Consider the following 13,274-nt stretch of genomic DNA (forward strand, 5'->3'; position numbering starts at 1 on the left):
TCATCCCGTGGACGTGCGCGGTGGGGGTGGGGAGCTGGTGTAGCCGCAGTTCTTTCAGGTGACGTGATGCTGACACTGACGTGGCCCTGTGCTTCCTGTTGCCAGCAGTGGGTGGTAGGGTTACTCAGTCGTGTGACCCCAGCACCTTCAGAGCAGAGGCTCTTCTCCTGTGGCAGCCTTGCTGGCCTTTGTGAAGAACTCACCCCTGGGAGTGGCCCCGTCACCATCCGAACTAACCAGCTGAGCTGACTGCCCGGAAAGTAGGAAGGTGGGGGGGCTTCCCTGGCGGCTCCGTGGTGAAGAATCTGCCTGCCAAGGCAGAGGACACAGGTTTGAGCCCCGATCCAGGCTGATCCCACGTGCCGAGGAGAAGCTAAGCCTGTGCCCCCATCACTACTGAGTCTGTACTCTGGAGCCCAGGAACTGCAGTTCCTAAAGCCTAAGCGCTCTAAAACCTGTGTTCTGCAAGTGGAGAACCCGCCACAGTGAGAGGCTTTCACAGGGCAGCGAAGAGGAACCCCTGCTTGCTGCAACTAGGGAAAAGTCTGCACAGCAATAAACTTGGCACAGCAAAAAAAAAAAAAAAAAACCACGTAAAGTTAGGAAGGCAGACTTCCTCTTGTCCTAGAGGCTTTGAAGGCAGGGTGCTGGGTCTGTGAGGGTTTGGGGGATGTTGGTGATGGCCTCTGAGGGGACTGAGCCTTAAGGTTTGATCTCTACACTGTGGGCTGAGTTGACCTTAAAGGCAATTGAATTCCGACATCCATGTGATGATTAAGGAGGAGGTGCAGCCTGTAATTCAAGCCTTCGTTCTGCTTTTGAGGAACAGAGTAAGAAAGCACCCAGATTGTAAAAGGGGCCTCACAGAGTAGGGTTTCGGGTTGAAACCCTGGCCTGCGTCCTGGGGCCGTAGAGTCACTGGGGGCAAAAAAGCAGCAAGTGAGCAGCAGGCGGACGGGCCGGCCCTCAGAGGCAGATCTCGGGTGCGGAGGGCCCTGGCCGCCGGGTTCCTGGAAGCCCCTTGAGGAAGAGCGTGTCTGTCCTTTTCCACAAGTTTCCGATTCATCAGGCCTTTGTTCTGGTGGCAGCTGGTGGCTGCGTGGTGCGGGCTTGGGTGGGCCGGAGTGCCCGTCCTGTTCCGAGAGATCCCAGGAGGCGGCTGGTGTGCGTGTGTCTGGGTGTGTGTCCTGAGCTCCCCCACTCTCCGTCTTGAGCTTCATCAGCTCCATGGAACTGGCCCCCAAACCAGGCTCCCACCCCCGTCCTGTCGTTAGGTGACAGTCCTTTCGAAAGGACTTGCCCAGGCCAACTCTCCCTTTCCGCAGACTCAGTTTTTAACCCATCTTTGAGTCCTGCTGTTGATCCAGATGAGAGCTTAGGTGACGGTGCCTCAACAGCTCCACCTTCCCAGTTTTCCTGGTGATGGCTGTGGGGTGGATGACTCTTGGCGACTGGAAGGTGGGGCCCCGACTGCTTAAGTGTGTCCCCCAAGGCTGGTTGCGGGGTGGGGGTGGGATTCAGGCCCAAGGGCGTGGGCACCTTGCAGCTCGCCTGGGTTCCTTGGGGCCTCTCCCGGACACTCAGGGTGCTGGCCTTAGAGCCACGCCTGCCGACCCCCTGGCGCCTCCACCGCTCATGCTGACCGGAGTCTCTCCTCCAGAGTGATCCCTCTCCAGACCACTGGCTTCCTGCTCCCAGCCCCGGTGTAACTACAGGGAGAACCAGAGATTGATGTCTGGCATTTCCTTGCCTTTTTTCCCCTTTTTTTGCTGGCCTCGTATCTTTATCCACAGCTTTGTGGGTTTGTTAGAATAGGAAGTGAAGTACTTCCTATATAAGCTTTGGCCACAATGCTGTACCTAACTCGTGTGTCCCCCCGCGCCTGCAGATCAGGGTGCGTATTCCTTGTGCCAAATCAGATTCTTCTCTCGTCGTGTCAGAAGCAGAGTTATTGACAAGAGGGGTTACATTATGCTCTTGACATTTCTGCTGCAAATGTGCGTTTTGGAAACTCTGCCTTCCTTTCCCGCTGCCGCCCCTCCCCTCGCCCCGCCATCCTCCCCCTTTGCTATTTTAGGAAACCGTTCCAGATTTTCGAGGGTCGGTGGTCTGGAGGGATGAGCTGAGAAACTCTCTGATAATGATAAGAGGCAGTGGTGAGCCAAATGTTCCCTGAGTGTTTTGTTAGAGCCCTTGGACGTAGGCCAGAAGCAGAGAAATCTTTTTTTTTTTTTTGCTGTTCAGGTTGGAAAGACTTTGCATTCCCCTCGTCCCCCAGATTTGGTATTGGCTGCTCACTCTAGATTCGGAAAAACAGTCCTCTAGCCAGTGACCGTGTTATGTGAATTTACTTGTATACCACCAACTTTTTTTTTTTTTAAAGGAAACCAAATTATAGATTCAGACCTGCTTGTTAATTTTACTGCTGGTTCCATTGTACCTCTAATCTGCTTTATATACTGATGATTGTAGGCCAGTCATCAAATGTTTCACGACCACATGACCATTACTACCATGACCCCAGGACTTGTGGGAGTGAGGGAACTAAGACCTCTAAAGAATATGGACAGAATGAAGGTTCATGGAGCTGCTTTGTGTTGGAGGGGAAGGGACTCAGTTTTCTGAGATTTGGTTTTTATTTTTTTCTTTAAGGTGTTGGGCGTTCCATACATTTTGTAATTAAAGTTTATGTACTTTGTTTTATCTCTTTAAAAAATTTTTTACCTATTTTTGGCTCTGCTGGGTCTTGGCTGCTTTGCGTGGTTTTTCTCCAGTTGCAGTGAGCTGGGGCTGCTCTTCCTTGCTGTGTGCGGGCTCCTCACTGCGGGGTCTCCTCTTGTTGTGGAGCACGGGCTCTAGAGGCAGGGGCTTCAGTAGTTGCAGCTCATGGGCGTAGTTGCTGCTCCTCAGCATGTGGAATCTTCCCAGACTAGGGATCGAACTCACATCCCCTGCCTTGGCAGGCAAATTCTTATCCACAGCACTACCAGGGAAGTCCTAGACTTCATTTTGGATGTTAGCTGTTTTAAGAATTAGAAAGAACCCTACATTGTATTTGCAGAGTGTTACAGTTTTGCAGGTATTCAGTGATGATGTGTACGAAAGCTTGAGAGGTGTCCCATTAAGTGTCAACTAGCTGAGAAGAGTTGTCCAGTTGTAGCCGTCTGGCTTTTTCTTTTGATTTCTCTCTTTTGGACGGACATTGGCACCACGTTCAGTAGAGGTGGCTCTCTGTCTCTCTTCGGGAACCTTTCTGATCTCCAGGCAGCTGTGATGGCCAGATAGATTGGCTTCTTCCTTGCTGCCCCCGGTTTGGCCCCGTTCTGACCAGGTCGGGCTCTCAGTGTGGCTCTCAGACCGTACTGGGCAGGGAGGAACGCCTTGCCATCTCCAGGTTGGTTGACGGTCTGCTGGTCGTCTGCTTTCTTCTAACTGGTGATCTTCTAATTGGTTGCGTGCCAACAACTTCTCAGGATATTATGAAACGTAAACCAAATGAGATTAAAATGGAACCTCCAGGCCGTGGAACAGACGGACTGACTTCTGTCCTTCAAGGTGGTTTCGGCAGAGGCCGTGGGATCACAGTCAAGGGCAGATGGTCTCAAGCTTTCTTGAACCGAGGGACTACAGCCTGTGTCCTCAGTTTATCTGATGAGATGAATCGTCCACCCCCAGGGCCTATCTCAGCCGCAGAGTTCAGTTTGAGATCCGAGATCTCTTAAAGTCATTTGCCTTCTATGTGACTCCTGCGGTCCTCTCACCCCGCTCCCTGCTGCCTCGGTGGTTTGATTGCATGATGTTCCCCAGTTACTGACGGACGACACTGACTGTGGGATTCTTGGCTGAGATTTTGGGAGGGCAGCTGTCTGCTGAGCTCCCGAGTCATAGTAAAGGAGGATGTGACCCTAAGGCGAGGAAAACGGTGGAGACCTGTTCCTTCCTCGTGGAATCCTCAGCCAGTCTGGGTGCTAGAGTGAGGCCAGGGCAGTTGGTGGGAAAGGGGGGGCTGAAGGGATTGATGTTCTTCCCATGGAAGTCAGTTGGGTGAGGGAAGAGAGGCTGCGGAAGGCAGTGTCTCTGGGGTTTGGCAGTTGAGACCATGCAAGAGAGAGAACAGACCTGGACTGGGGCGGGGGCGGGGGCGGTGCATGGTGGAGGTAAATAGCAGCAGCAGTTTAAAATTTAGGCAAGAACTTGAGCTTCCCCGGTGGCTCAGATGCTGAAGAATCTGCCTGCAATGCGGGAGACCCAGGTTCGATCCCTGGGTTGGGAAGATCCCCTGGAGAAGGGAAAGGCCACCCTCTCTAGGATTCCTGCCTGGAGAATCCCATGGACAGAGGTCCCTGGCGGGCTACAGTCCGTGGGGTTGCAAAGAGCTGGACACGACCGAACAACTAACGCCGAGCTCAGAAAAGTGTCTTTTTTTGATCAGCATGATGTGGGGCGGCCTGGATCGTCACAGAAGTCTTCACCAACAGCTTCTCTCCAGGGGCCATGCTCAGGTGCATTCACTCACTCCGGAAATCGACACTCGGGGTCTGCCATTTCAGGGGCATCTATTGTGACAAGACTGAAGCTCCTAAAGTCTCCTGGAATGCTTTGCTAGCTTCAGTGTTATTTACTTAAAAGTAAATATCTAAAAAAAAAAAAAAAAGGTGAATAAATGAGGCAGTTGATCTTAGTGTGAGCATTTGCCCTTGGGGCTGGGATGGACCTGGGCTCGTGCCTGGCATCGTCATTTCATAGCTGTGTGACGCTGGGCAGGGGGTTTCATGTCTCTGAGCCATGGAGTCTGACTCTAAAGTGGAGGAATTCGAGAGAGTTGAGTAACCATGTATGGTGCTTGGGCGGCCTACCGTGTAGACTTCAGGGCCTGGGGTGAGAGTTTGCTGTGATCCACACTTAGTCCACTGGCCAGTTTCCTTCCCAGCCTGCCAACATATATTGATTCTGTCCCTGTATCTGTCACTCTGTCATTCTGGAACGGAGGACACTCCTGTCCTGAATCACAGGGCAGTGGGGGATACTAGGGCACATCAGATCTAGCAGTGGGTGGTGGGAAGTGCCAGGAGGGTTGGTGTCAGAGCTGAGGATAACAGCAGGGGCCAGCCCATGTGGTCCAGGGGGCATTGCGTGCAGCCCTCTGTGTCTAATTGCCAGGTTTGCTTTGAAGTGAACTTGGGAGTTTTCTAAGGGCGGGAGGGGGACATTGGCTAATGATATTTACACTACTCTGGAGAAGGAGGTAGCGTGGCAAGGATTTTGCTTGCGTGTGCTAGTTTTCGAAGCCAGGGTTCTTGTCCAGGTGGTTTTGTGTCCAGAAGAGCGCTGCTGACTGAGGTTAGGCTGGGTCTCCTCGCAGGATTGGAACTGATTCTAAGACCCCAAAGTGGGCGGGGCCTCTGGGTGCTGGGAGGGGCCTCTGGGTGCTGGTTCCCCAAGACCACACACTTCCTAGGGTTCTCCTGCTCCATCTCCTGGCATCCTGTTTCTCACAGATGAGATGGGGGACAGCTTAGAACCACGGTGTCTCATAGAAGTCTTGGCCTGATAGGAGAGTCAAGAGTTTCGTGAAGATGCCCACTGGGCTTTTACACTATCTGTCTGCTAGTCGATGCTTATAGAGCAAATATATTTCAAACATTCGTGTCTGTGTGTCTGAATAAAGACTACATTTCCACCCAACTTGGAGATATTTTCTTCCATGGTTTGTTCCCTGCTAAAAGTTTAAAATTTTAATATTACAGCTCATTTTTCTCTTTGGTCTGACACGTTGGACTCATTTTTTCCTGTTAGTTTTTTTTTCCCCCCTCTTTATTTATGTAAGCCCAAAAAGCTTAGTGTAGAATATAGACTTTTCTGGGAATCTCAGCTGAATGGTCTCAGTTGCTTGGCTCTTAAATAAATCTTACTGTTGTGTTTCCTCATTTTGGCTGTATGTGTTCACCTCATGTAGAGAATTTTCTAGTGGAAAACTTTTGGATGAAATATTATTATTCCTCTAACATATCATTAAATTTTATTTAGTCTATGTGCTTTTATTGTTTCTGAAGCCATTCTCTCATTCTCAAATACGATCATAGTGCTTTAAAACTTCAGCATAAATTTAAAGAATGATTTCGGCCTCGGCCATTCTGGTAGTTTGCTTTTCAATCTTGGCAAGGAGGCTACAATTATCTAGTGCCAAACGTAGTTCTCTTAAGTGCTATCGGATATTTATTTGACTTTCAAATTTAGTGAAATCATCTTTAAAACGTGTTTATTAAGGATGATAATTTAATCTAAATAAGGGGCCAGCAGTTGACACTGTAGGTTTTGGAATATGCCTTGTGAGTTTTCAGATTGATGATTTCAACTAAACAATCATTCCTGAGCTCCTAACGATACAAGGCGTTGGGCGTGTGTGTCTGTTTTCGAGCAGACACGTGTCTGTTGGAATCGGACCCTTTCAAGCACTGACTGAGGACTCTTCACCCAAGAGCTGCAGTTTAGGTTTGTGAGTCTCTGCCTTGTGTTGGTGGTTAAATCAAACCCTTGAAGACACCCAGCACTCGAGTACTTTCACAGCACCCTCCCCCCTTCCTCCCATAACCACTTATCATTTTGATTAATCTTGACAGAAAGCAAATATGAAATACAAGTAGAGAAAAGAAATACGATTGACTCGGGCAGCGTCTTTCTAGGAATTCTGATTACCAGATTGTTGGGACAGCACCTCCCCATTTCACGCTCTTCTATCTCTCTCCTGCTGCACTCACACAGGCTGTTTACATCTGCCTTATTTAACTATCACCTCTGCAGAAATGGCAGTGGGTTTCTGTTTTAAGAAAAGCGTAGTGTTTTCGGTCACCACGTGCATTTCTTTAGAGTTGATTCCTACCAGTTCACTCATTCTAAAATGCCTTCACACACCTCTCATGTGGTGGAACACTTTAATGATGCCAGTGCTTTAAATTTGGTGTCTGCTATCCTGGAAAAACTTTGGGGCCCTGAGTAAGAGATTCACAATTTTCCTGAATTAACTGTATTTAATAGAAAAGTCTACTAATACTCTGCACATAAAAACACTAGCTTAAAATTTTAAGGAAAGATCCATAGTGTGGATCTTTGAGCAGCCTGTCTTTTCTTCAAATTCAGAATCCAAACTGCTTCCTTTAATCTGTGTGACCAGGTGTCCCCATCTCCTGGATCTCATCTGCTGCTCGTTCTCTCCACCTCGCTCCAGCCATAGGGCCCTTCCTTCCCTTCCATCCCTGTGCTGAGTTTATGCCTGCCTCAGGACCTCGGAATGACTCGTTAGTCTGCTGGAATATCCTTCCCACCACATCTTCCCCTGGGTTGCTCATTTTGTCATTCAAGTCTTAGCGTGAGTTTGATCTCAGCTACTCTTGTTGATTCCTATCACATTTCTGCTACTTTGTTACTGCTTTGTGTTAGAAGGTGGAATTCTCCTGTGTATTTGCTTACCTGTTTTTTTTCTGTCCTCCCCTGGAATATTCACTCCAAGAGGGCAGGGCATTTTTGGAATGATCATTGCTTGATCATTTCTGTACTCCTCACTAAGAACTTAAGATTTATTTGTGAAGCGAATGAAGAAAGGTTATGAAGGTCAAAAGAAACAGGCCTGGATAGATGACTTGCTGGCACCTGATACTACTTGGGTCATTTTCTCGGGCCATGGAACTCTGGACTTGGGGAGGTAAAAGGTGTTACTTACTGGTAGGAAGGCTGAGTTTAGTGGTAACTGCATCTGAGTCCAGCGTCACCCTAAGGCTGGTGCTTGCCAAAGCACTCCAGCCTGTTTTTCAGGTTTCTTGAAGTTCAGTGGCTGTCAGAACTCCCAGCGGAGCTCTCAGAGCCCTGCCTGAGTGCTGACGTGTGCCCAGGTCCTTGGTTTCCTGGCAGGTGGAGTTGATCGGTCCCCAGATCTGGGTTCAGGAGCACACCTGCCTCCTTGTCTGCCAGTAACCTTCCTGTTGGGGTTCCTCATTGCTGGACGGGGCTCTTGTGGAGACTGCCTCTGGGCAAGGAAAGGTGTGTTGCCTGGGGTTTGTGCCGAGTCAGTGCTCTGACACCCAGCCGAAGGGGAGCCCCGAAAGTGGAGTGGTCCTATGGGGGCTGTATTTCCCCATCAAGCTGGTGCTGCCCATGGTAAGCTCCTGACACATACTTGTGGTTTCCAGCTTAGCAACCTCAAGGTCTCACACCCGGTTCCTCCACAATTCCAGGATAGGAATTCTGATTTATCTTCTGTCCTTTCGACAGTACTGTTGCATTAATGTACCTTGTGCATTTTGTGAGGAACTTTTTATTTACTCTCGTTTCCCATCTACCCTTGTTGAGGAAATTTTTACAGAATTGACACAGCATTCTCCCGGGGAAGAGTGGAGAATTGAGAATCCTTGTTACGAGAGAACTGACCAAGCGTTATAGTTGGCCCTTGAATAGTGTGGGTGTTAGGCGTGCGACACCCCACCCTGCCCTCCCCACCCCTGTTGAAAATTCACATCCAGCTTTACAGTTCACGTCTGCATCCACAGTTTGCATCTGTGTGTTCAGCCAACCACGGCTTGTCGTTTGGTATATGGCAATACAGTACTTAATGAAAAAAATTCATGTGTAAGTGGCCCCGTGCAGTTGAAATCCATGTTGTTCAAGGGTCAGCTGTATTTTGTCCCAAGTATGCAGATTGGTTCATGGATAGTTACTCAATATCTACTTTGCCAGAGATTTGAACAGACAGCGAGTTTTAATGCATATAAAATACTTCATGTAGTGAATCAACCAAAAGTTAATTTTGTCTGATTTTGGATCCGTCGCCTGATGGCATAACTTCATCTTGTCACTTCGGATCTGAACTGTTAAAGGTAAAACCAGAACCAGAACTATCTCACATGTCATAACTAGTTTTTAAATAAGATAAACAAAATTAAAAACAAATATTTGGCTTTGCAGCTTTCCACGGTGATTGGAAAGGTCACTGCCTTAAAACTCAACATAATTCCTGAGCAATTACTTAAATATCTGAGTTGGTATTCTTAAATTAATGGTAGAATTTTAAGTATTTTAATGCTTATGGAGTCTTGAGGCTGCTTCAGGGCGGATTGAACCAGAGCGAGGTGGTATTTAGTGGTTTCTGCCCTGGCTTCTATTCAACTTAACATAGTTTGACTTTAGTATTTTTGGCTAATGAAAGTGTATCTTCTAGGTTATGGTAGTCTTAAGCAAATGTGGCTTGAATATGAAACTAGAGAGAAGTTTAATTATTGGCAGATCAGTGACAGTGACAAATTGCTTTTCTTCCTTTCTAGTTATACATGGGAAGCGGTGGATACCAAAAATAACATGCTTTATAAAATCAACATCTGTGGAAATGTGGGTATTGCCCAGTGTGGACCATCAAGTGCTGTTTGTATGCAAGACTTGAAGACAGACAGCTTTCATTCTGTGGGTAAGTAAAACTGCTGTTAGCTTACTACACGTGGGAGATCCTGATTTTGCAAAAATGACTGTGTATGTAAGCTGTCTCTTTAATTATATAAGCTTAGGATCCATAATGTATATTTTGTGTTTCATAGGAGTTCAGAGTGGTAGCGATGTGAGTGTCCGAGCTGAGACGGGGGTAGCTTCCGCCCGTCCCGCGGGTGCTGTGCAGTCAGTCGTTGTGAAGATTGATGTGCCTTTGTGTTTATTGCTAAGAAGGATGTTTCCTATATGGCTCTGCCTTCTCCTGTTTTTTCTTAAACCCTGTCTTTCCTTTTCTCCCTCTTTCACACCCATTTCCTCTGACGCCCGACTCCCTTCCCCCTGTATCTTTCTGCTTTCTGCTGTGGTGGTTTGAGTCTCAGGCAGTCTGTATTCACGTGGGGTTGCAGATGGTCCCTGGCTTTGGGCTCCCCCTAAAAATTAAATGGTCCTAAGGGCTTCCTCCTAGAGGAAAAAGCACAGACCTCTTTCCTAGGGCTCATTTCATTTGCCCAGCAGCCCTGGTGGTTTTTTTTTTTTTTGGTCGAGATCCCTTTCCTTTGGGAGGATAATGGGTCCACGTGGTTGATGGCCCTGCCACGTTACTTGGAGCGTGAAAGGGGCAGATGTGTAAAAGAGATGTGGGGCGGATGTGAAAGCAGGAGGTGTCACCCTCGGGGGTGGTGGTGTGGGTGTCCGTGGTGACCTGTGACCCGGGCGTTTTCAGGGGTGAGGTCTGACGGGTCGGGGCGAAGTGGGCCCGGTGTGTGACTGGGGACGGTGTGGCACCAGGAGGCGGGAATCGGTTTTGGAGTTGGGAGGGGCGAGTTCCTTTGGTAGCTCCATCTGTCATCTTGAACGCAAATTCCTAAAGCACACTTGAAAGGGCTTTTTAGAAAGTAATGTTTAGAAAAAAGAAGAGCGAGGTCTGGGAGGTCTGCTGGTCGAGCTCCAGCGTCTGCCTGGCTTCCCTCTCCCCCAACGTGGAGACAGTCTAGACCAAGAACAGTGGTCAGAGGGATTTGGGGCCCAGGATAGAGATCTGAGAAAGCACCAGCTCGTTCTGAACTCCTGGGCCAAATTTTACTATTTTGTGATATACTGAAAAAATTTGTGGGACTTCCCTGGTGGTCCAGTGGTTAAGAGTCCTCACTCCCAATGCAGGGGGCCTGGGTTCGATCCCCTGGCCAGGGAACTAGAGCCTGCATGCCTCAGCAGAAAGGCAAGTTTGCATGCTACAATTAAGACCCAGGGCAGCCAAATTAAAAAAAAAAAAGTGCAAATGAGATCATCAGTTTCTTAGTTTGGACAATTCAGGGAGAGAGGCCCCAAGTGGGCTTGTTGGCTGTTGTTACTTAGGTTTTCAGGAAGAGGAAAAGTAGTTTTCCTCTTGATTTTATTATAATACGGGCTATAGTATTTTTGGCTAGTGAAAGTGTGCTTCTGGTTTGTGGCACTGCAGTGCAGTGCGGTGTAACATAGATGGGTACCAGATGCACACAAGTCTCTAGGAGGAGGATTTGTGAAGTTGGCACAAAACTCGAGAATGACCAAGTTAGATAGGCTTTGAAAGCCCAGGGGGGAGAGTTGGTATTTTCTGGGGCAGATAGTGGATCCATTATAGATTCTTTGTGACGGTAATGGGGGGGAGGTGATCTGATAAAACGTGTTTTTAGAAAGCTGGGCTTGGTGGACTAGGAGAGGTTGGTTGAAAGGGAGAGTTAAAAAAGATGAGTTGTTACCGGTTGACAATGATATAAAACAGCTGTTTCTAATCTCATTTTACTCCCAGACACACATGACATACTCTTCCTGGGGCCTCAGACCCTCTGGGGGAGAGAATGGTATGCTAGATGAAGTGTGCTTTCAGCACTAGCGGTTATTGCCCTGTCCTTCAACTCAGGAAAGCACACGTGTGTGAGCAAGAGTGAGAGCAACATGAACATTAGCACAGGTCACCTTGAATCAGATCTCATTTTGCTCATTTGTGTTGTACAGTCGAAATAACTAAATTTGTTCTTGTAAATTTAGTTTTATAGCTAATCACTAAACTTGGTGTGCACTTACATGCCAGGTGTTCTGTTTCTAAGTAAAAAGTATCTCATTTAATTTGTTCATCAACTTCTGAAGCCGATGATCTCATTTCCCTCATTTTATAAGGGAGAAAGCTGAAGCACGACATGGATAAGCAGCCTGCCAGAGGTTGTGTGGTTGCGGATTTGAATGCTGACAGGCCAGCTGCAGAGCCTGGGGACTTACTTGGCTTCTTGCTCTGCGATCACAGTGTCCCATCAGACAGTTAGAGCGCTAATACGGGAAGTATGGTGGGTAACCTGAACTCCTGGCTCTTACAGGACAGCTGGAAACTGACATCAGTTTGCTAGAAAGGGAAGACAAACGTGAATTTTGGAAAATAGCCGCAAAAACTGGAGCTTCCAATAGATCAGAGAAAAGAAGAGCTAGTTTAGCAACAGATCCAAACACATATGAGAACTTAATGAATAACCTGAAATTTAGATATAATTAAGCCATTTATCTCCTAGGAAACAATATTAGACATCTCCTTTGCATTGTTACAGAGATTATGGATTAATTAAAAGTAAAAAGACAATGAACATTGGGGGGAAAAAGCCTAGTAAAATAGAAATATAATCTGAAGGAGGTAGGAATTTCTCTTTATAAATGATAAGAAAAACAACGCAGGAGCAAAATAGCAAAGTCTCTAAGAACAGGCAATTCACAAAAGAAGAAATCCAGATGGTCAATTCAGCTTCATTTGTAAGCCAGGCATAAATGCAAATCAAAGCAATAATGAAATCTAGTTTTCCTTCAGTCACATTGGCAGAAGTTTAAATGGTTGAATCATGGAATGCTGGCAGGGAGCCTAGAAACGGGCACATTCATATATTACTATAGGAAGATGATTGTCTCTAACCCTTGTGGGAAGATAATTGTTGATGTGAGTTTTATAGTGCCCATAGGGCAGTTTTTGTACTTACAGACAAATATTAAAACCTCAACTTTGGTCTAAACAATATTACATTATTTTTGATTAAAAAATCCTGTATTAGTTCTTCTTAGGCCAGTGATACTGTTACATATATAAATCTAGCAGAGTTTAGCAGTCATTTTTATGGGGTCGGTGAACAGCCATTTGGTTCCATTTACAACCTCGTTGAATCATCTTCATCACATTTTACAATAATTTATGCATTTTATACATTTGATTTCTGTTTAAAGTACATCAGATAATCTGATCTGACGATTAAAGTTTAAGGATTAACAATAATTCTTACAAATTTAATAGTTTAAGTGTAGAAATATGATAAACCTGAAATTCTCTTAGCTGTTCTAACATTGTCACAGTTCTGAATCAGTTGCTTAGTTATACCCTCTGAATTAGTTGTAACATTAAACATCACAAGTATATAAAAGTACTGAATATGTTCACATTCCTCCTAACAGCCTTAATATTAATACCATGATTTGCATTTAATTAATCTTTCTGGGGGTTGAAAATTATGTATCCACTTCATGAAGGCTATTATAGCCCCTTTCACCAAGGTAACAGACTCACTGTTAAGTGAGGTTACTCACCATGAAAGCCTGGGATTCTGACTGGCTTCTTATAGGTGACCTGGGGGTAGGACAGAGTGTGAAATTCAGTTGCAGTTGCTGGTCATGTGACTTCATTTACTCTAAGCAGACTGACCCCTGACTTAAGGTTGTACTTAATGATTCCTGTGAACATTCACAGAAATCTATAACAGCAATCCAGGTTGATCACTAGATTAACTTTCATGTCTCTA

General features: G+C 46.6%; 1 protein-coding gene across 1 annotated transcript in view; it reads left to right on the top strand.

The window, feature by feature from the left end:
• The window catches only part of IGF2R (insulin like growth factor 2 receptor), a 101,460-nt gene that overhangs the window by 10,218 nt on the left and 77,968 nt on the right, over nt 1-13,274 (top strand). The window contains exon 2 of the mRNA XM_043456983.1: nt 9,312-9,451. Within this exon, the coding sequence (XP_043312918.1) occupies nt 9,312-9,451 (140 nt within the window). The remainder of the gene's footprint in view (nt 1-9,311; nt 9,452-13,274) is intronic.

This window comes from Cervus canadensis, chromosome 33 (genome assembly GCF_019320065.1).
Source record: "Cervus canadensis isolate Bull #8, Minnesota chromosome 33, ASM1932006v1, whole genome shotgun sequence".
NCBI classification, from domain to species: domain Eukaryota; kingdom Metazoa; phylum Chordata; class Mammalia; order Artiodactyla; family Cervidae; genus Cervus; species Cervus canadensis.